The sequence below is a fragment of the Paecilomyces variotii genome, assembly GCF_004022145.1.
Source record: "Paecilomyces variotii strain CBS 101075 chromosome Unknown C8Q69scaffold_2, whole genome shotgun sequence".
In the NCBI taxonomy this organism is placed as follows: domain Eukaryota; kingdom Fungi; phylum Ascomycota; class Eurotiomycetes; order Eurotiales; family Thermoascaceae; genus Paecilomyces; species Paecilomyces variotii.
In genome coordinates, this window is record NW_021167141.1 from 2,892,072 (window position 1) to 2,912,516 (window position 20,445).

The 20,445-nt window shown below is 48.7% G+C and overlaps 8 protein-coding genes across 8 annotated transcripts; 3 read left to right on the top strand and 5 right to left on the bottom strand.

Moving 5' to 3' along the window:
* Nucleotides 1-571: 571 nt before the first annotated feature.
* On the top strand, nucleotides 572-2,748 carry C8Q69DRAFT_458136 (hypothetical protein). Its single transcript, XM_028629964.1, has one exon. The coding sequence runs from the start codon at nucleotides 673-675 to the stop codon at nucleotides 2,467-2,469; it is 1,797 nt and encodes a 598-aa protein (XP_028487868.1). The 5' UTR covers nucleotides 572-672; the 3' UTR covers nucleotides 2,470-2,748.
* C8Q69DRAFT_458137 (hypothetical protein) lies at nucleotides 2,749-4,970 on the bottom strand. Its single transcript, XM_028629965.1, has 4 exons — nucleotides 4,838-4,970; nucleotides 4,455-4,669; nucleotides 3,783-4,400; nucleotides 2,749-3,688 (listed from the first exon to the last, which is right to left on the bottom strand). Exons 2-4 carry the CDS (start codon nucleotides 4,615-4,617, stop codon nucleotides 3,051-3,053), a joined length of 1,419 nt encoding a protein of 472 aa, XP_028487869.1. The 5' UTR covers nucleotides 4,618-4,669; nucleotides 4,838-4,970; the 3' UTR covers nucleotides 2,749-3,050.
* Nucleotides 4,971-5,725: 755 nt separating this feature from the next.
* Nucleotides 5,726-6,772, top strand: C8Q69DRAFT_504867 (hypothetical protein; the record flags this gene model as incomplete). Its single annotated transcript, XM_028632645.1, has 1 exon — nucleotides 5,726-6,772. One exon carries the CDS (start codon nucleotides 5,726-5,728, stop codon nucleotides 6,770-6,772), a length of 1,047 nt encoding a protein of 348 aa, XP_028487870.1.
* Nucleotides 6,773-6,951: 179 nt separating this feature from the next.
* C8Q69DRAFT_458142 (hypothetical protein) lies at nucleotides 6,952-9,129 on the bottom strand. Its single transcript, XM_028629966.1, has 3 exons — nucleotides 8,990-9,129; nucleotides 8,436-8,924; nucleotides 6,952-8,380 (listed from the first exon to the last, which is right to left on the bottom strand). Exons 1-3 carry the CDS (start codon nucleotides 9,107-9,109, stop codon nucleotides 7,169-7,171), a joined length of 1,821 nt encoding a protein of 606 aa, XP_028487871.1. The 5' UTR covers nucleotides 9,110-9,129; the 3' UTR covers nucleotides 6,952-7,168.
* A 542-nt stretch (nucleotides 9,130-9,671) lies between these two features.
* C8Q69DRAFT_442393 (hypothetical protein) lies at nucleotides 9,672-10,077 on the bottom strand (the record flags this gene model as incomplete). The annotated part of the gene is made up of 2 exons (XM_028628831.1): nucleotides 9,672-9,826; nucleotides 9,897-10,077. The coding sequence occupies 2 exons, from the start codon at nucleotides 10,075-10,077 to the stop codon at nucleotides 9,672-9,674; spliced, it is 336 nt and encodes a 111-aa protein (XP_028487872.1).
* A 1,052-nt stretch (nucleotides 10,078-11,129) lies between these two features.
* C8Q69DRAFT_163422 (hypothetical protein) lies at nucleotides 11,130-14,218 on the bottom strand. Its single transcript, XM_028625697.1, has 2 exons — nucleotides 12,956-14,218; nucleotides 11,130-12,899 (listed from the first exon to the last, which is right to left on the bottom strand). The coding sequence occupies exons 1-2, from the start codon at nucleotides 13,962-13,964 to the stop codon at nucleotides 11,137-11,139; spliced, it is 2,772 nt and encodes a 923-aa protein (XP_028487873.1). The 5' UTR covers nucleotides 13,965-14,218; the 3' UTR covers nucleotides 11,130-11,136.
* Nucleotides 14,219-15,056: 838 nt separating this feature from the next.
* On the top strand, nucleotides 15,057-16,600 carry C8Q69DRAFT_458157 (CobW domain protein). The gene has a single exon (XM_028629967.1). It carries the CDS (start codon nucleotides 15,311-15,313, stop codon nucleotides 16,436-16,438), a length of 1,128 nt encoding a protein of 375 aa, XP_028487874.1. The 5' UTR covers nucleotides 15,057-15,310; the 3' UTR covers nucleotides 16,439-16,600.
* A 75-nt stretch (nucleotides 16,601-16,675) lies between these two features.
* C8Q69DRAFT_163591 (ornithine decarboxylase) lies at nucleotides 16,676-18,719 on the bottom strand. The gene is made up of 2 exons (XM_028625699.1): nucleotides 18,052-18,719; nucleotides 16,676-17,982 (listed from the first exon to the last, which is right to left on the bottom strand). Exons 1-2 carry the CDS (start codon nucleotides 18,350-18,352, stop codon nucleotides 16,913-16,915), a joined length of 1,371 nt encoding a protein of 456 aa, XP_028487875.1. The 5' UTR covers nucleotides 18,353-18,719; the 3' UTR covers nucleotides 16,676-16,912.
* Between the last annotated feature and the right edge of the window lie 1,726 nt (nucleotides 18,720-20,445).

The following is a 20,445-nucleotide window of genomic DNA, read 5'->3' on the forward strand; positions in this document are numbered from 1 at the left end:
CCAATATACGGGCGTCCAGAGCGCCTCCATGGCAGCAATTGGGGCATGGACGACAGCGACGATGATTTCTTCTCTGATGATGGCTTCGAATCGATCCCGACCAGCACACTACTGCAGCTCGAACAGAGCGCCTACCAAGCCTCACAGGCGCAGAAAGCTCGACAGGCCCCAGATGAGCCCGTGAAATCCTTGCGGAATCAGTCTACAAATGCCGTTCAGTCGCGCGTGTCCACCTCGAGGCTGCCCAGCCAGGGTGGCCCTTCCTTGAGACCGCCGTCATTGCCCACCGGCCTGTCGAACGAATATGGGGATATTAATGCGGGGGAGGAATTGGAGGCAGAGGTGTTCGACAATGCCCAGGGTCATATAGCAGAACTCCAACAGGAGCATGTCTATATGCAGGAGCTTCAACATGGCCAAGATATCCATACGGCAGGGTTACAGCACCTTCATGGACCTGTCATGCAGAGTGCTACCGACGGGATGGAAGTTGAAGAATATGTACAGGACGATACGGAGGTCAACGACACGTTTTATTACGAGCAGCATGGGATGTCTGCGCAAATGGAGGAATTAACGGCTCGTATAGAGGAGGTGAGACACAGACACCTGTATCCGATAACTAGAATCGCATGCTGAAACCCCGAACAGCTTACGCGCCAAAACAAAGAGATGATGCAAGAGTTGGAAATGGCCAAATCCAATGCTTTGACAAAATCTGGAGAGATCTCCATTATACGTGCGAACCAGGCAAAGCTCGCTGAACGCTATGATCAGCAGCTGTCGTCGTTGCGCAAATCGCTGGCAGACGAGGCTGCAAAACACAAAGCTGAACTAGAAGCCGCCCGAGCACAGAGTAAGACACTCGCTACCGAAAATGCGTTTCTCAAACAGGATCTGGCGGAAGAGGCCCTTAGGGCCAATAATTTCAAAGCAAAGAGCAGAATAGACGAAAAAACACAGCCGGTGACACCAAGGAAAACCAGGATATTGCCATTCCGAGATGGCTTCGACGACGATGAGATCGCTGTCCTCTCGCCAACCAAGTCATCCGGTGGCAGAACAAAATTGGGAAGCCCAGCAGTACCCGGAAAAAGGAAAAGAAAGGCAAGTCAGGACGGTCCTATACCAATAGGCCCTCTGGAGCTAAGCCCGTCACGACATTTCCCTCCTCCGGAACCAGAACGAGAAATGGAACCAGACACAGATGATCAAAACAGGGACCAGCCAGTTCCCCATAAGGATGACCAGAATTTACGGTACATGAAGTTAATACTGAATCATCGCACTCCGCCCAACACGGAGCGAGACCTAGAGGTCATGGCTAGGATTGCCTTCCCCTCCAAACCAGACCGCACGTTTTCCACCATTGTGATCGAAGCCACGGCCTCTTTCCACTCTGGAAATTATGCTGTACAATTCGCTCGGTGCATTATCTCGTTGTGGTCGCAGGCTCTGAAGGAGAAATTCTACGAGCCTATCTACATGCTCATGGGGATTACAAAGTTTATACTCCTCTTAGACACTCCTTATGTGGCGCCCGACTTCATCGAAGAGCTTCTTCCAGTAATCCAGGAGTCTGTTGCGATCAATGGGGTTCCCAGGTTCCACCATTCACCCGCATCAAGAAAGAACTGGGGCCAGGTGAGGCAGACACCTCAGTCACAGCTCAACGAGGACGTCGACTCCACGGAAGCTCTGAGCATTCTCTATCTCACAGCCACTGGATGTCTCAGTGACGAGAAGGCAAAAGAGGCTTTTTGGAGATGCATTCGTTACGACTTCATTTTGATGATGCTCCATACGTCGCAACCGATCAGCGACATTGCTCTTACCTTGAACCTCCTCACATGTAGCCTCCGCCGTGATTCATTCGGTCCACTTCTGGAAACAGAACAGGACCAGCTCTCCAACGAGAATTACATCGTCGACCGTGTCGCGAATCTCTTCTACGAGAAACCCCAAGTCGATGAAGGTCGGACGCCCTACACTGGGCATCAGATCTGCCGTATGCGCCTCGAGGCCCTATCATTCCTCAATGCAGTTGCCTTCTCTGCGCCAGGCACAGCCCATAACCACGGCTGTTCCGTTATTGCTACGCATCCGACGGCTCTGGCCCGACTCATCCGCTCCATGCACGACGAAGTTGATGCCCTCTACGATTATAGACCGGAGCATGACCTGCACAACTCCCTAGTAAACGGCTTAATGGGTCTCATCTACGGTGTGACCCGCAAGCACAAAGAGATCGACCTCCAGTCAAAGCTCCATCTCGTAGCGGGTGGGAAGCAAAAATATCTTATCGTTCTCACCAGGCTAGCTTTCAGCGAGAACCCGTTCCTCGAAGCTGGAATCACAGACGAGACAGTAGAAATGGCCCACGAGATGCTAGAGGAGGCAGTAAACCCGCAGGAAGCAGAAGCTTTGGTCGAAGCTTTTCCAAGCGCATCCCGAAGAGAGGATTCATGATCCGCGATTTTCAGGACACGGGAGATTTCCCCTTCCACTCAGATTTTCTTTCTCTATCTTCACGATTACTATTCTAATATATTTCAACGATGTTACGCTGTCTATGAATGGACACGCACATGACTGGCGCTCTGGATTTGTGGCATATGGAATCGAACTTCATGCGGCGCCGTAACAAGGTTTTTAGGAGGCTATTTTGCCAGTTATGGGGCACATTACGCGTGCTAAATATGCATTTATCTTTTGAGGAATAAAACAACAAGTGAATTATCAATTTTTACACCTCTCGATTGGCTGAGAAAGATGGTAGATTCTGCCCGAGTGTAGCCATAAGTTCTTTTTTTTCTCTCTTTCTTTTTGGTTCTAAATCAGAAGTAAATAATACACTTCTAGATTCGAAGAACGGTATAACTGAACATACAAAATAGAAGCAGCAAGCACCGTAAGCAAACCCATTAAAGCATTACACTTGCAACCACCTCCAGCGAAAATACAGCGTCTCTGTCACATAACGGATTTTTGCCGTCGTTGATTCAACAAAAGAAAGGACTCCCAGCCATTTTGGCGAAACCTGTGCGTCACTACCAGTCAGAATCCTCAACGCTAGAATCTGAGAGAAAGCTAGAACCAGAACCGGAACTAGATTCTGAGTCGAGGCCAGAATCGGAAGATTCGTCCGAGTTTTCGTCTTCAGTATCCATATCCGACTCGTACTCTTCACGAGGCTCCGTATTCTCACGATGCGGCTGTCTGTACCTGGGGTCATCCTTGCCGTCTATATCAGTGCTTTCGAAGTCTCTCTCGCAGAAACCAGAGCGGCGCCAGAAGGGCAAATATGGCGCGAAGGCGGAACCGATAGTCGAATCTTTCGGAAGTATATAGCACATATGTCTATTGACTGCGGAGACTTCGCATTTGAGCTTATACACGCCGCAGAATGAGTGATCTTCCTCCCCCTCATTCTCAACGACGATTGGAAGGGGCTCATAGAGCAAATTAAGGATCGTCGATCTGACATCTTCGGGGCAAAGACAGGTTGTATTTGGGTCCACTGGCCATCCTCCAAGACGTTCAAGTCCTGTAAGTAAGTAACCAGTTGTAAGCATATGGCACTGTTCTTCGTGGGACTCTTCAAGGCAACAGTTGCCTCTGAGAACATCCTCGCAGGCCCGTGTCAACTCCTGCAGGGCAACCACTCGTTTCCAAGCAACTTCATGCACTATTTCAACATGTTAGAATGTTTGTCAAATACGTGTTGGGGACTATAGAGCCCTGGCTCGATTATGCCGCGAGCAGACGTTCGATGAACATACAGATATCATCCCGGCAGTAATCCGGCAATAGATCAGCCACCTTGCGACCACCGTAACTGAGATCACCATTGATTTCTTTTCTTGCGTTCCAAGAAACGTGGCTCAACCATGAGTTGAGCATATAGTCGATATCCCAGACTGCTGCAATGAAAATCCACTCTGTCCGTTCTGGATTCAGGTTATCCCGAATGAAGGGGGCAAACCATCTGGGTACGAAAGGTAAGAACAGGTGTCTGACTTGATATCTATCGCAGAAACGAGTCAGGGAATACAATTGATCGAAAGGGATTTTTTTCGGCAATTCTGAGAAGAGAAGATGAATGATTTTGAGAAATAGAAGCATAGTCTTCGGGTCGTCATTCGGGAGGCGCAAGGACCTCGAGCCTTGATTCTTGGCTAAAGCGACTCGATCTTTCCAGACGGGGCTTGTGGACGCCAGCAGACTAGAAATTGTTTTGAACGTTCTGATCTTGTTGCTACCTACGACCAGCATCAGATCGCCCTCGGGGAAACTGGCCTTTCTATATTTTCCCAAGGCGGCCTCAGTCATGATAGACTCGAGGTCCATGGATGGTTCGGTGGTCATTTCGATGTCCTCATTGCGTGACATGTCTGCTCCTGAGGATAGAATGTCAGCTTGTACTACATATGCTGAAGACTCCGCATACGTACCGGGTCCTCCCAGAGTAGTAGTGTGGCCTGTCGATCCTGGTGCCGTGTTGGCCATATGGTCGCTATTTTGATCACGCTGTGAGAGGCTAGAGCTGTCTGAACTAGGGGTGCAACAAGCTCTCTCGGTATCGCTGTCGTTCGAGGTGTATATTACGCTGGACATGGTGTCTGTCTGTATTCACGATTTGCTCAGAAATGCAGAAAGAATTTTTCATCTATAAGCAGTAGCAAGTATAAGCGTCAGACTTCGCAGTCATGAGGTGGAGTGCGCGTAATGATTTGGAGATTGGGGCGTCTTTATGTGGTTGCCCTCACTGCTGCCTTCAAAGCTTCTCGTAAGGAACCATGGACGAATCGGCTCCTCAAATGGTGTAGCAACTTGCCTAGAAACCTTAAGACTACAAGGTAGATAGCAAATATGTGCTGGGTTCAAGTTTCGAATCCTGGTTCGGCGATCGACTGCTAACGCAACGATATACCCTACGGCGGCGCGGGCAAAGCTGTAGGAAAGGCGCTGAACGCGAAATTATTGTATAGGAGATCAGGGGGAGTTTGTTGTGTTATCTACCAGAAGAGGAAGGCGGTAAATCTCACGTACCGTAACTAGCCACTGGGTTTTCGTAGCATCCTGTCCCCATTTGCACCTCTAGAGTGCATACTCTGGCAGAGACAATACATTGCCAAATATGGTTGTAGTCTAAATCCTCAGGGATGATGGGATCCGGCAGGATTAGTGACCTCAACTTCATCTTCGGGAAGGTTTCGTTCTTCCAAGATCCCAATCAAAGTTATACGAGGCTGGCCCAAACGCGACTACTTAACATACATATTCTCATGAATGATATCTGGAAATGACTAAACAGCTCTTATCTCAATACTCAACTATATCCGGAACTTTCAGGGAAGGGCCTACTAAATTCTTTGTCTGAATGAATAACCTGGACTGGATGGCTATACCTACTCATTATCTAATCTAATAACACTTTCTTTATCCCTATTCAGTTAACAATAGATAATGCGCCCCCATTGTGCCCGCAGACATTCACAGACCATGAATAAATACTATTAAGAATCCAATCTAAATAACCCATTGGTGTCCACCACTACTAATATAAGACCAAGATCTCATCCGGAATATCCCTCTCTAGTATTTCTCAACACCAAAGAAAGGACTCTGTACGAAGAAGACGAATGAGAAGCAGAAGCAGAAGCAGAAGCAGGACTTTTGCCTTTTTCTCTTTCTTCTCGATTTCTCCTTCATAAATCCCATCATGGATACCGCAGTATCTGCCCCCGGGGCAGGCCTCGAAGAAGCCAGACGCACTCCAGAACCATCACCCCCTCCACCACCAAGTTCTCCCATACTCAAGCATCCAAATGACCCGCGCGCATTTCTACCACAGGGAGCTCAGAGGCGGAAAGTCCGCCACCTCAGGCGCCTCGCGAAGCCTCCGGAACCAGAGCTCCTCCACGCGGGCTGGCTCCCGCGCGAACTACGAGGGAAATCTGAAGTCGAGGCGCGAGAGAAGCTAGAGAGAAAAGTGAATCAGCGGAAGAACGCGAAGAAGTTTCTACAGAAACAGTTGCAGAATTTTGAAGAGAAGGAGCAGCAGAAGGAATTACAACAGAAGAGACAAAAGGAATTGGAGGAGTGGATTGCGAAAAGTGGATGGGAGGAAAAATATGCCCAAGAGGAACTGATGGAAGAAGAGAAGCAGCAGATGGAGCTGAGCGAGGATGAGATACAGTTACATGCTGAGTTGGAGATGCATGTGCAAGAGTGGGAGCAGCATGAAGTACAGATATATCTCGAGCTGCGGTTCTATTTAGACCAGTTGGGACAAGAGACGGAGGAGAGTGAGCTGCAGCTCTGTTGGGAAGAGACACGGAGATCTATTGAGGAACTGCCGTGGTTCGTCTCTGTGGAGAATTGGGTCGAGTTCGTCGTTTCCAAACTGCGTCAGTTCAGAGATATCGTCCTCCAAGGACTTCATTGCCTTCAAAATATTCGCATCACTTACCACGGGGCCAGTCGTGGGAAACAGGATCTCAAAGACAGAACGTCGAGGATACAATTCACTTTTGCTGGACCTACAACCACGGATGAAGACATGCAAGACAGAGATTCTGATGAAAACGCATACCAATACGAAGGGACTATGAGATTTCTGCCGATTATGACAGGTGCAGACCAGCAACTTCAGCCAGCTCCACGGAAGCGGGACTTTCAGGACCTGGAGACAGAAGATTCGAATGCATCAGAGGCGGACGAACACCATCCGAGGCAGAAGAGGAGATGCGGTTGTATCGCAATCTAGGTTTCTAAATGTTTGTACTGGTCACCTTGGAAAGGTTACCACGGTTCGTTACCACAGAGTAAATATTGGGCAAGAGCCAGGTTATTCTTGGCTTCTAAGGGGTAGTTTATATTTCTCTACAACTTCTGGAGGCCTCATGTGGCATCGTATTATGGATGGTGAATGTTCCAATATGAAAGAGCGACAATTCTTCGTTGACAACCCACAGTAATTTACAGGACAAAGCTAATCAATGACCCTTAGCTATATACACAATGCCAAAAGTAAAACTATCTTTCCCGAATAATGGGTCCTTTGACCCAGCGCCAAATAGCGAGATAAGAATAATGCACAAAACAATTACCAGTGAGTAAGGTCCTCGGATCCTAGGTTCAGAGACAATGAAGGATTGACAAATTATTGCGAGTTCTCGCGCTGCCCAGCTCCGGCTTTGGTCGTCGCTTTGTCCGACTGATCAGATCCTCGATCCGAACTGCGCTTCCACCTCTCTTCCACATTGAACAGCAGATCACGGACACTCTTTCGACGCTTGTGAAGTCCTTCTGTCTGGATCGTCACAGTCGGTGTCTTTATTCCCTCACTCGTTTTAGATCTCTCTACCGTCTCTGTATGTTTGGTTTGATCCGCCGTCTCCGACTGTCTCTGCGTGGCCACCCGCCGAAGAGCGGGAGGTGGAAGAGCAGGAGGTGCTGTTTGCTGTTGACTCTCGCCAGGAGACTCTACGGGCCCTGACGAATCCAAATTCGTCAGTCGGTGCCACACTTTTTTCAATGTCATTCGTCTTTCAAGCTGCCCTGATCGAGCCTTCCAGACGGAACCCATCCTGAAAGTGTCCTGGGGTTGCTGGGTTAGGGGCTCAAATTCCTTGCCATCTTCATCAAAAGAGCTGCTACCTCCACAAAGCTCAAACACAATGCTAGGTAGCTGTAGTTGCTTTGGGAGCGACTTCTCGAAGATTTCACTGCTGACTGTCAGGCTGTGGGAACGATGTGGGGGAGTCACAGGGAGGCCGTTGCCAGGCGTTTGTGGTTCTTCCTGAGAGCTCCTGTCATACTCCGCACACCTTCTCATAAAGCAGCTAAAGTTGGCTGCCAAAGTGACAGCGCAAAGAGGCAGGAACCCGAGGCTTTGGAAGCTTTTCGGAGCGTTGCCATTTTTCATCTTCCCTGACGACTCGACCGGGGAATTGAGATTTACTTTGGCGCAAAGAGCCCACAGGTCCCCGTACATGCGACACACAACGAATACATCCCCGTGTACAAAGTCGAATTGGTCCGGTCGCTTGGCTTGGAAATTGGAATCATCTGTATACTTGTGGTCCAAACAAATGACCAAGGATCCTTCCCGTATAACCCAGTTCTCATCCGGTCCCAGTCGGATATCCCTGTACGATTGTAAACGAGCGCAATCGTTCGACATTATTTGAGAAAATGTGCGCGCTATTTCTGCACCGTTCTCGTCCCCTTGGGTAGTCATGGTCGGTTGATTCTGTGACTTCGGTTGGTCTTGGCTGCCTGGGCCAGCAGCCTTCATTGTCGTCGCACTACTCTCTCCCCCACTGTTCTGTTTTGCCATGAAGTTGGGCCAGTCTTGTTCCGTGCGAATCTCCTTTAGATTTGTTAGAGTATAGCTGGATGACTCCCATGACGAATGTACAACTAACCGGTAGCGTCTCCTCGAGAGTTCCCTGAGGATGATCCCCATCTTGATTATCTTCGACATTGGCCATAGCCACAATGAACGGCTCTTCAACCCAGTTGGTATCGAGACACTTCAATTGTTCCTCATAGCCCCCAATACCAATCTCTGAGATACTACGTGGAAGGTGGTAAGTGTCGACATTCGCGGATAAGTCTCTGTTCTCGGGACATTTGCCACAGAACGGCTCCTTTATGGACCGGGACTGGCAACATCCACAGCAGTCTCTATCCTTCAGGTTTTGGATCAAGTGAGATCCTACGTTTCCCTTCGTGGGGAATGTATTGGCATCAGGTCGCTGTAAAGGAACATAGACAGGAGGCCGATGGAAATACACGGCATGTCGGCGCCGCTGAGTGAAAGACCCATGAAGTGATTGAGTGTCCGACTGGTCACTACCGTCGTCAAGAAGACTTGACAACTCACAAGTATTGGGAGACCCGAGGGGCCGATACTATTAGTCCCACATTGCCTCAGTAACTTCTCATGATTTACTATGGTCTCAAGAGTCATCCTTACCGGTACGATGGGGGCACTGTGAACAGAAGAAGGGGGACATCTTGTGGAGGATGATCCTGAAGTGCGATTGCTTTTTCTATCCTTGTCGGTACGACTGTTTGATCTGTCTGAGAGTGTCATGATTGCAAAAGAAAAGTTGTTTTCTGTTTATATCCTGGCTTTCATATAGGATGGAACGAATGCGGTTGTAAATTTGCAAGTTATATTATTCCAGAAATACAACTTGAAGCCAACAGACATGAAGGGTTGAAAGCGTCTCGTTGTTTACGAGACCTCGAGAAGTTTGACAGGCAGTCTCCCGTTGCTGCTTCCATGTCTGGCACACAAGGATTGCCCCATACGGAAGGTAGATATGTGCACACGGCGAACCAGCACGGGTAAGCTCTACCACAGAAGCGTCTATTGGATTCAATTAGTGGAATCGGTTTGATGTGTTGTGCGATATTAGAGGGCGACGGATAGTCTGCAGTAAAGTATCTGTTCTCGAAAGGATCGGGAGACATGAATTCAATTAGGTATCATATCGATCTTCATAAGACCTAATGGGGCTGTTTCCACATATTATACGAGTCACCCGTCAAGGGAATCATATGCGATCTAAACAAAAGAGTCATCGCAACTCCATTGGTCCATCAACATCCAAACCATCCGTGGTATCTCATCCATTCGACAGATAGGGTATCTAGTTCTTATCGGGGACAGGGAAGTCCTTTCCAGCGGTACTCTTGTACTGTGCACGGATGAAGTCAGAGATCTGCTCATCCTTGGCCTGCTCAATGGCGCTCTCGTTATCCTGAGGGCCCTGGTGAAGGACCTTCTCCTGGACGAAGTCGACGCCTGAATAATCCACCGTTAGTTTCTCTGGTTTGCCAGCAAACACGCTAAAGCTGATCGAGAGTCGACGAACCCTTGTCGAGATAGTCCTCGTTCTTCTCACTCTCTGGGCCGCCGCCGGCCGCGGAATTGATCTTGTTGCCAATGTTGCTGAGGAAGCCACCACCGCCCTGGTTGCTGTCACTGCTGCTCTCGTTCTGGTTCTGATTCTGGCCACCACCAAGGCCGCCGGCAAAGTTCTTAAGGGCGTCCATCTTCTAAGGTTGTAAGCAGGATAAAAGGGTGAAGAGCTGTAAGGTTTATAGTATGGAAAACTTGATTGGTGGGCACTCGACGATATACCACACACACAAGGGCAATGGAAAAAAGGTTGAAACAGCATCCAAGGTAGCCGGACAAGCGAGGACTATAAATACAAAGGACCAAATGCGGCTAAATCCATCTCGAGTCGATTAAGTCAACGAAGGCCATTCGGATTGGAGCATATGACGTCGGCGAATGTGACCGGCTCCATCAAGCTCCAGACGGAAACGTACATTGAGCTCATCTCTGGCTGCTGGGCTTGACATTGCAGCTCCTCACGAAGATATATATCCCTAGCTCTAGATGTATCCCGTAGCAGTGAAAGAGTACCGCCGTCTGTTGATGTAGTTGAGTTATTATTACCAACTAACTAGGGGTCGGCCGAACGCAAGTACGTTGGCCTAGATCATGTGACCTGGTCAACAGATTTGCATTCCTCCACAATTCTCTTGGCTCGATATTTTCCTCCTCAGACTACTTAGTGGCATTTATTCTATTCGGTTTCAAAGACGTCCACCCGCGGACGGGGGTTCCGTTGGCCATTCAGGGATAGGTCGGGACGTTGTACCTACATACAAACTATAGCTTCAGTTCAGCTGAATTAGGAAATAGTGTTAGTTCTTACATCGTCCCCGTGGTGCTAGCCTAGCTGTTTAGGCAACACGTAGCAGCCTTGGCTCATAACCTATATTGCGGATTTCAGGAGAAGAAGGGGTGGACGAAGTGATATCGACTACACACATGCAGCCTGCCAAGGATAGGCTATCTGCAATGATACACTTCTCAACTCAATTGATTCTCTCTTTCCACCAATGTGCTGTGCTGCGGAGCCCCATCATGCGCTTACATTATCTCAGCCTCACTATTATACCTCCTGACCACAGTATAATTAAGAAGCTGACTTTTCAACCCGGAGGAACCGTCGGCAGCAGGCCAGATGGTATAACTAATGCATTGTTTAGCATCACTTTCATGTTATGTCACTTTTGTAATTGAACGGTTCTGGAAATTCACTGCTTGAATAGTTGGACAAAGCGCTTATATTGGCCAAAGACATCATAGTTTGGCAATTTGAAAACTGACGGCTTTGAATTTGGGTCAATGGGCTTTCCGAAAACGACGGCACCTCCCATTGGGGGATTTGTTGGGACTGCTGTTCCGTTGCTCATGCCGGCACTTTCTGGTATATTGCTGGTCACACGTTGGAAATTTTCGATTTGGTACCAATAGCCAGCGCTCCCACCTGGGAGGTGGCGACGGGCCTGAAAGGGTCTGCTAGAGATAGCCCAGTATGTGCTGTTTCCCAGTTTCCTGAAGAGGACATTCGTTTCGCCATGATCTGATGCCAACCTTTCTAAACATGTCACCGGCGCAACGACATAATCGTAGCCAGATGGGACAGTGCAGCATGCGCAGGAATCTTGAAAGGTTCTCGGTTGGATAATTTTCCCAAGGTTATCGCCAATCACAACAGCATCCACAATGCCCGCGATACGAAGCAGATCACGGGCGTTGCGTTTAACACGGACCTGTTTCATCCATGCTCCTCTTTCTGGGGGTAGCACAATGTCCAGAAACTCATGACCATAAAATGTCCTGGACGTTGACTCATCGGTTCTCTCGGCGGAACTGAGCATGTTGGTATTCAACCTTAGCATCAGATCTTGGAATAGAGTTTGGGATTCCTCTCTCCCGAATAGAACCAGATTACCCTGATTTTCCAATCTTCTGATGATGTCCTCTGTATCTATATGGTCCGGCAAAAAAGGGACATTGCTTGACCCAGTAAGTTTCTTTAGGTAAATATGAGACATGTGGACAAGCAAGCTTAATTTCGGTAATAGCCATCCTATCCTTGATCCAGAGTCGTATAATAAAACGAGATTGCGGCTCGTATCTCTCAGTAGTTCGGAATAAATTCGACTAGTGTCAAACTGGACCCTATTGACGACGAATTTACCAGTAATTCCGAGGTTCAGTCCGGCTTGGAAAGGGGACGCTGTAGTTGCCTGAATACCAGCAGCGATGCTATCCACATGAAGCGACTTCTTCTTAGGACGTGTTCGAGAAAGATACGGTAGTGGGCCTGTCACTAGGCCTTCGGTCCCAGCTCGGATACTGGCCTCGGTACACCACCCAATATAGCAATGCCGCCGCTCAAGCTCGGAGATGCTCTTCACTGATGCAGCAACCTTGAGGTCGAGACAATATGGGTTTATCTGACCACGTTCACTGACTTCTGCATGATACTGGACATAATCCTCGTGTATCTCTGTCGCAATGAGAGCCGTACGATATCCCAGAAGAATTATGGTATCATGGATTCTCACGGAGTATCTAACCGACGAGATCATGACCATATGATCGTAAGAGACTCGTAAACCCTTCCCTTTAGATCGTGCTTCTGTTGCAATGATTTCATCTTTCGCAATCACTCCTCGAATAAACAGATGTTGCCAACAGTCTGATGTTTTATTTTGAAAGGGTTCCTCTTTTAAGCATAGCTTGAGAACGAGGGAACGATCAATATTTGTGAGATCCTCAAGATCTACCTCAAGTCGGGGCTCCATAGACGTGAGAGCGAACTTTTCTGGGGTTCTCGAGGTCCTGATAGCTTTCCCGACGAAAGAGACTACTCCTGAAATTATTCCTAGAGACTTCTTTGTGATCCCAGGATCTAGCCAAAGTTTGAAACAACTGTGGTCGACGCTAAGGCTATGAATATAGTAACAAGAACGTGTATCGAGATGAGCAGCAAGAACTATCTCGACAACTAATGGACCCATTAGTTCAGGTTTAGTTTTGACATTGTGTTGAGGTAAAACTCACCCTCACCTGGAGCTCGACATGCCAGATGAATGTTGTCTACAAGACACTGTAGAATGTCATATCCATCTTTGCCCCATCGTCTGGACACAAATTCGGAGCAACTTGTCCCAGATATTTCAAGTGCGTTTGCCACTAGCACAAACTGCTCCTTCCAGTGTTGAGAAAGAATATCTTCTCCAGAATCGCTATCTTCTCTCGAGGAAACACTGTGGTAGGCTTTCAGTAATTTAGGGATTTCCCAGTCCATCTGTATTACTCGCACAACATCCAATGCCAAACTTGCACCCACAATGCTGGTAAAAGCTTCATCCAGGGTCCTGTAAGGTTGGTGACGGTTAAGATGTAGCCAGAAACTTGGCAATGGCTCTGCTCTGCAGCGCTGCCAAGTCCTAGCAGCAGTCATGACATTTGCTCCTCTAGCTATGAGGATCGGAGCGAATTCAAGACGGCGTGATTCAAAAACATCATCGAGAGGGGTTGTTCCATGGCTGTCTTTCCCATTCACATCTCCTCCGTGGCGCAGCAGTAGCTGAACTTTTTTGAGAGGATCAATGCTCGATAAAATTGCACGGCTAAGGGCAGTTTTACCAGCACCTGGAGCTGCATTGGCATTGGCACCAGCATCAAGAAGCAGTTCCATTGTTTCGTAATCACCAGTATCTGCTGCCCTTTGAAGGGCAGTACCAGACAACCCATATTGTTGGTCAACTTCTGCACCAGCGTCAATAAGTAGCCGGGTCAGTTTCGCTCCCTTAACTGCGGCATGATAGATTGGGGGTCCTGCTACCATCTCTGCCAGAGGTTCTCTTCCCGCGAATGGCTGATTTATATCCACTCCTGCGTCGATAAGGGACTTCACTCGTTCAAACGATCCACGAAGGATACTCTCATATAATTGGTATTTATAGGAGTCCATTTCATCATGCGTTCTTGGACTGGGTAGGGGAGACTCTGGGCGCAGGTCTCCCTTCCCAGAAGAATCTTCCTCAGAACCTTCTGAGCTGCCCATGGTGTCTGGGTCGTAAGTATTCTTGGCAGCGGTAAGGGGATTGAAGAAACTAAATCAGGATTGACCTGTGGTTGTAAGTATTCCTAGCAGTATTGAGTGAGAGAAAAGAAAAAAAAAACAGAAGAAATTAGGCCAGGATTGACAGGCCCGTCTTCCACTTATATACCATTTCAGAAGGCCCTGGCGCTTGCAATTTGGACCAAAGCCGTCCAATAGGCCAGAACCTGTGCATGCACAAGAGAAGATTTAGCTTTCAGGGGTCACCAAGCGTTGCAGCGTATTGGAGGTTTTGCTACGCTTCCTTCAGCGTGCGGAGAAGTAGCAACAGCTGTCTAGGGTTTAGTTTGTCGGATGAGTATGGTAGTAGTCCTATCACCATCCTAAGAATGCGACACATGATAACAGAGAAATGATGGAGTGGCGTGTAGACACACATATCGAGTTGTCATTGCAGTGCCAATACTTACTGACAGCCAATTATAAAGGCAGACTGCTGCTACAGCCTTGTCTTACAACAGAGAATAGCAAGGGCTCTGAATCAATAGATAGGCAGCTTGGCCGCTTGGGACCCAATCTATCGCTGATAAACCACATAGGTTTTTAGCCTTGATGTGTTTCGGGCGAATCCAGCCGGCTTCTTGATAATTATAGCAAAAGATCCAAGAAGCCCTTCTGATGAGCTGCTGACGAGTGCCTTGCCCCTTCACTGCAAAGTTTGAAACTAGGTGGCCGCGACAGCGCTTTGAAGCAGCCCGGAGAAACTGCAAATACCATACCATCATAAGTGACAAAGTCTGTACTGTCACAAGGGTCGTAGTGCAGAGGAGGAGCTGGTTAGGTATGTCTGGTTGGAACAGAGAGGTCAATGTCAATCGCATGGAAAGAATGGAAGAACAACACAGGAGAATGAACAAAACCGCCTGAGGCACAAAATAAGATATAATAAATGAGTATATGCTCTTGGCAGGAAAGTGAACAGAGCTTGCGTTTGATGGCTTCGACTGTTGCTGTAATAATAATGTTGTTGTCAAGTAATTAAGTACGGTCTAGGGCGGTGGATCGGGACACCAGGCTCTCACCCCGCCTGCCCCTCCACGCTGTAGATTGACATTCATTCTCTGGCCTCATCCCGCTAGACTCTACTGTTCAGTATAGATTTCCTGACATTTACCTTGCAGTGTGTATACATATATTTACTTCGTTTCTCCCTTGTCTTTTTGTCCCCATTCCCTATTTCTTTATCTATATATTCTGCTAGAGAGAGATTTTGCAGACTGAGAGATCATTTCGATCTATGAGACAATAACGCAGCATTGAACTATCTCACGACACCAAAGACACCAGATATGCCCGGAATCCCCGTCACGATTATCACCGGCTTCCTCGGATCCGGAAAGACCACCATCCTCCTGAACCTGATACCCCAACTCCCGCCAAGCTACAAGCTTGCCCTCCTAAAAAACGAATTCGGTGACGTCGCCATCGACTCCCAACTTGCCTCAACACAATCCATCTCCGGCGTACGCGAACTCCTAAACGGCTGCATCTGCTGCAATCTTGTTGGACAACTGAGCGATGCGCTCAACCAGCTCCGGGATGAAGTGCAGCCGGATCGGATCGTGATCGAGACGAGCGGTAGCGCATTCCCCGCCACGTTGGCAATGGAAGTGAACCGACTCTCGAGGGAGCAAGGGGGAACTTTCGTGCTCGATGGGGTTATCAGTGTGATCGATGTAGAGAACTGGCAGGGATATGATGATACATCGTATACGGCGAAGCTGCAGGCCAAGTATACGGATTTGATCATCTTCAATAAGTGGGAGAACGTGCCGGAGCAGCGGTTCGATATCTGTCTGGATCGACTGGGAGATTTGGAACTGCAGACACCATGGGTGAAGTCCGATAAAGGGAAAGTGGATAAGGATCTTCTACTGGGCATTGATGGAGCTTTGCTTGCGAAAGATCCGAACATTGACCCAGAACATCTGGTGGATGGACATGATCATGACCATGACCACGGCAAGAATGGACACCAGTCCGAAGTCGAAGTGCTCACCGTCAGCCTCAAGTCGACGACCTCATCGTCCGACCGACCGACCGTCAACCTCACCTCTCTCGAGACGTTCCTCCTTGCTGCCCCTAAAGATGAAGTGTATCGAATCAAGGGTGTCATCCGATGCTCCACCACAAATCCGCCAGCAGACTCATCGGGTGAGAAGAAGGAACCGACTGCTACCTCCCCCGAGTCTAGCGGAACTCAATACTACCTCTTGAACTGGGCCTTCGGGCGATGGACATTCACTCCATCTTCAGGGCTCGCAGATAATGTAGACCCCTCGACTGTTGCTCGCATCACGGTGATCCTCGCGCGGTATGAGTCCGCCAAGTGGAAGAAGAAGCTCGAAGATGGCGGACTGGTCGAAGTCGACGGCGATGCTGCCATTGGACAGTTAACAGTCGAAAGGATAATCTAAGAGCCCATCTTCTGCACAAATAGAAATACGAATGACTGAACGAGTTGATTGTCGACATACATTGTACATTTGGATAGATACCCTTACACTCTAATTGTCCTACTTTACTCGGGATGAGCAATGGGAAGGAAAACAAATTAAGGAGAGAATTAAGAGTTGGACTGTATTATCTTCCATATGCTTGAAATTACCGGAATATAAAGCACCAAAACCATTAGGCAAAGATGTCCTTCCATCAATAACCCAATTCTAGCCTTTTTTTTTCTTTCTCTATCGCTGCCGTGAGGGTCGCTGCGGCAAGCTCTATCGGGTCTTCTGAAAACGGACAAGGCAAGAAGCACAAAACAACACTCGAACAAAAATCACGTATTATCTTCACTCCAAATGAATAGTGGGCCAAGAGAAAGAGCGAACGGAAGATCGGATGAGCGGGCTCTCCGAACACTCTTTTCTTGTTTGACAACCACATCACTCTTAGTAATTGAGCAGGGCAGAGGCGCCGTTCTCACTGGAGATGTAGATAACTTCGTGGTTATCGGGAAACCCGTTGAAGCGGGTGGCACTACATCTAGTGTAGGCACCCATGTTCTCAAAGTAAAGCCAGTCTCCAACGTCCAGGAGACCGGGCAGAGTGATGCGCTCCGAGATGATGTCAATGCCATCGCAAGTCGGGCCCCAGATGGAGTAATCGATGCCCTTTTGCTCAGGAACGCTAGATTCGGACGAGCCCGGAGTGGATGGAACGGAAGAGTCCATGCATGTCAGGATCTGGGCGACAGGGTGCTGGTGGTCAAAGATGATGTTGGAGAAGTTGCCATAGACACCATCATTGAGGTACAGCATGTACGCATCCCGGGACGGGTCCAGCGGATCGGGCACGTCGCGACGAGCAATGACATTCGCGGCCAGGGTAAATGCGCTCGCGACATAGTAACGACCGGGTTCCGCGATGATACGGATGTTCGGTGGAAAAAGGTTGTCCAGTGCTTCACCAAGAACACCTGCAAATTGTTCAAAGGTGTCCTCACAGAAGCCACCACCGACGTCGAGCGTGTGGAGCTCGTGGCCCAATTCCGCAGCTTGGTCGAACACGGCACGAGCATCCCGGACGGCCTTGAGGAATGCGTTCGGGTCTTCGGCTCCAGAGCCAACGTGGAAGCTCACACCAACAACCTTTAGCTCCAGCTCGCGGGCAAGCTCCAGAAGAGGGCGGGCAATGTCCAAAGAGGCGCCAAATTTCATGCTGAGACGACAAAGACTAGTCGAATCGTCCGTCAAGATACGCAGGTACAGTTCTGCTTCGGGGAAATTGGCCTTAATCTTGTACAGTTCATCGGCATTGTCAAAAGTCATCTGCTTGACCCCCATCTGGGCCGCGTAGCGGAGGTAGGACTTGGTCTTGCAGGGCTGGGCATAGATGATGCGGCTGGGGTCGATACCAGTGTTCAGCGCGAGATCGATCTCAGCCTTGGATGCGCAGTCGAAACCATTTCCCAGCTGGGCCATGAGGCGAAGAATCTCCGGATCGGGGTTGCACTTGACCGCTGTGTATTGTTTCAAGTCAGTTATCCGCGTCACAATTTAACAGACTCAAGACTCAAGGCGAGACCTACCGTAAAAGGGCTTCACGCGACCCAAGTTCATCTTCCAGCGGAGATGCTGGCGGTAGATCTCGCCCATGTCCGCGACGTAGAACGCATCTTCCTCTCCCGCGCGACACTCGTCGACATCGATGCTCTGGACACGTTTCTTCAAGATCTCAAAGACTAGGTCCCTAGCAGCCAACTTGGCCTGATTCAATTCATGTGCGCCATGATTATGGTTGAGATTGCTCTCATGTATATTATTATTGTCGTGATACTGTTTAGTCACGTATACTTCAGGGGGCGCGAGGACTGAAGGTGCCATAACCATGCGGCTGAATTCAGGCACGGAGCTCTTTTCGGCTAGAAAAAAGAGAGAGACGAAAGCGAATAGTCCTTTTCTTTACGCAAAAGCGCGTTAGGGAGGACGGAACGTTTCGCAACCGAAGTTGACTGGACCTAGCCTCCTCGACCCTTCCTCCGAAAGAGGAAGAACCTTAAGAGTAGTCCTATGCGGCAGCTGGGTGGTTTGGGACGACGGGGACGCCGGCGGTTGGAAGTTCAGAGGCGCACCGAACGGAGACTCGTGGACGGTCAGCAAGAGGAGGTGGAATGTTGTTAAGCGTGTGTCGCAAACGCCTGGGGGAGACAACTTGACGAGAGAGCAGAGATGAGGCTACGAGAGCCGTGTTGGGATGGCGCCTTTGGGGATTCCAAAGGCTGACAGAGGGCAGGAAAAGGCGAAGATATAGCTTTCGCCGTCACTGAAGCGCAGCCACGTCAGTTAGTCTGGCTCAGCTGGGGAGGACACGGGGATGTTGGAGGTGGGTGCAGAGATTTCAGGATTTGAGAGCTCCGTGAATTTAGGGCAAAGGGCACGGCGTTTGAGACGGGGATCTAAGTACCGAGGCTGGTGGAAACCAGCCAGGCCGACTGCAGAAATGGGAAAATCGCGCACTCACCAAGATCACGAAAGTTGATGCGTCAATTGCTGGAGCAAATGGTGAGGTGAAAAGGTGGGAAGAGAGAAGAGCGAGTTGAAGTACTCTACGGACGAGGGCGGTGATGGCGGGGGTTCCAATTTTGTCACCGAAGCGGTCTGTGGGGGAACATGAGCGAAATTTGGGCAACGCGGGATTCGACTTGACTCTACTCTTCTCTACTTTACTCTACTCTACTCCCCGGCATCTAGCCTGGTCTCTTTTCTTCCTGTCGCCGGGATATTATTATTATTATGTATTCCCTATAGTCTGCCAACCCCTCTACTCAGCCACCCGGCAAAAAAGTTTTGACTTCAGTAATCTAGAAAGATCCGCCTTACACCAGATGGTGATTTCTCATGCGCCTTTTTCTCGGACCAACCGACGTATCCTAGATATGGACTGCGAGGCTTCTTTACAAAAGAGACGCTCGATACGATAATGGGTCAATTTTTCCCTCAGTCAATCTATCTATTGTCTTTTCACTTGACGCTTTTCCCAGCCTATTTCAGCCGTGCTTCGCCACGCGCGCGGAAATACCGCTGTTGCATAAGATTCCTTAATAATATTGCTCTTAGTTCAATTAGACTACCTTTTTCATTGTAATTCAGCTATCACTATTCTGGTCTTGATACGAAAAGGAGATATTAATTCCTTTCAGCGCCTCTTGCCCCAACCTCTCTATATATATAACGCATACATCTTTCACCAGGCTAGCCCCCTACGCTAGCTAGAAGAAAGCCCAGTATTCTTCATCAAACTCACCATCCTCCTCGTTCAGAATCAAATCAAACATGTGACCCTTTCCGTAGTGCGAGTCCTCCGCCTCCGGAGTGTCCCATGACTGCCATCTTCTTTGTATTCACTCGATACCTTGTGCCGGCAGCCTCTTCCTGCAGCAATGAATTTGCATTCTTTCATCCAGATAAGGCAGTCTCGCGAATCAGTGATTGGTCTCTCAAAAACTGAGACCTGCGGACATAACTGATAGTTGTGTATAAAGACAAGGAATCCTGCTTTCGTTAAATAAGATATCTGGAACCGACCCAAGAATGAGGCCGTCACCGTGTAGGTCCTAGGATGGGCACTTTCTACGATTAGAATACAGGACAGAAACTATGATTATTTATGTGGTCGTTAGAGACTCCTTCAACTACTTTATACGTCAACATCCTGGTCTTCATTTCTATTCATTTGTGTCTGAAACTGTTCAAGGCCGTTCTGTGGTATAATATGGAAAGCTTTTACGTTATGGGACTGTCCATGGGGAATCTGTTTTTAATTACATTGTACCATCATCCATTTTCATTTTGATCTTGGCTCCTTACTGTCAGGGCCTTGGATGAGTGTATGAGGGTTTTGATATGGTGTTGCTCGAGATCCCGATACTCCCCACTATGCGGTGTGGGTAACTATATGGGCCAGTACATTATATACGAGCCAC

Excerpts from the sequence above, each read along its gene's own strand:
- C8Q69DRAFT_458136 (XM_028629964.1), top strand. The coding sequence starts at position 673 with ATGATGCAAGAGTTGGAAATGGCCAAATCCAATGCTTTGACAAAATCT.
- C8Q69DRAFT_458137 (XM_028629965.1), bottom strand. The coding sequence starts at position 4,617 with ATGTCCAGCGTAATATACACCTCGAACGACAGCGATACCGAGAGAGCT. Across the intron at positions 4,401-4,454 it reads TACTACTCTGGGAGGACCCG|GAGCAGACATGTCACGCAAT; the intron begins GTACGTATGCGG and ends TTCTATCCTCAG. Across the intron at positions 3,689-3,782 it reads TTACTGCCGGGATGATATCT|TGCATGAAGTTGCTTGGAAA; the intron begins GTATGTTCATCG and ends ATGTTGAAATAG.
- C8Q69DRAFT_458142 (XM_028629966.1), bottom strand. The coding sequence starts at position 9,109 with ATGACACTCTCAGACAGATCAAACAGTCGTACCGACAAGGATAGAAAA. Across the intron at positions 8,925-8,989 it reads ACAGTGCCCCCATCGTACCG|TATCGGCCCCTCGGGTCTCC; the intron begins GTAAGGATGACT and ends TGGGACTAATAG. Across the intron at positions 8,381-8,435 it reads CTCTCGAGGAGACGCTACCG|GAGATTCGCACGGAACAAGA; the intron begins GTTAGTTGTACA and ends ACAAATCTAAAG.
- C8Q69DRAFT_163422 (XM_028625697.1), bottom strand. The coding sequence starts at position 13,964 with ATGGGCAGCTCAGAAGGTTCTGAGGAAGATTCTTCTGGGAAGGGAGAC. Across the intron at positions 12,900-12,955 it reads ATGTCGAGCTCCAGGTGAGG|TTGTCGAGATAGTTCTTGCT; the intron begins GTGAGTTTTACC and ends TGGGTCCATTAG.
- C8Q69DRAFT_458157 (XM_028629967.1), top strand. The coding sequence starts at position 15,311 with ATGCCCGGAATCCCCGTCACGATTATCACCGGCTTCCTCGGATCCGGA.
- C8Q69DRAFT_163591 (XM_028625699.1), bottom strand. The coding sequence starts at position 18,352 with ATGGTTATGGCACCTTCAGTCCTCGCGCCCCCTGAAGTATACGTGACT. Across the intron at positions 17,983-18,051 it reads TCGCGTGAAGCCCTTTTACG|CGGTCAAGTGCAACCCCGAT; the intron begins GTAGGTCTCGCC and ends AACAATACACAG.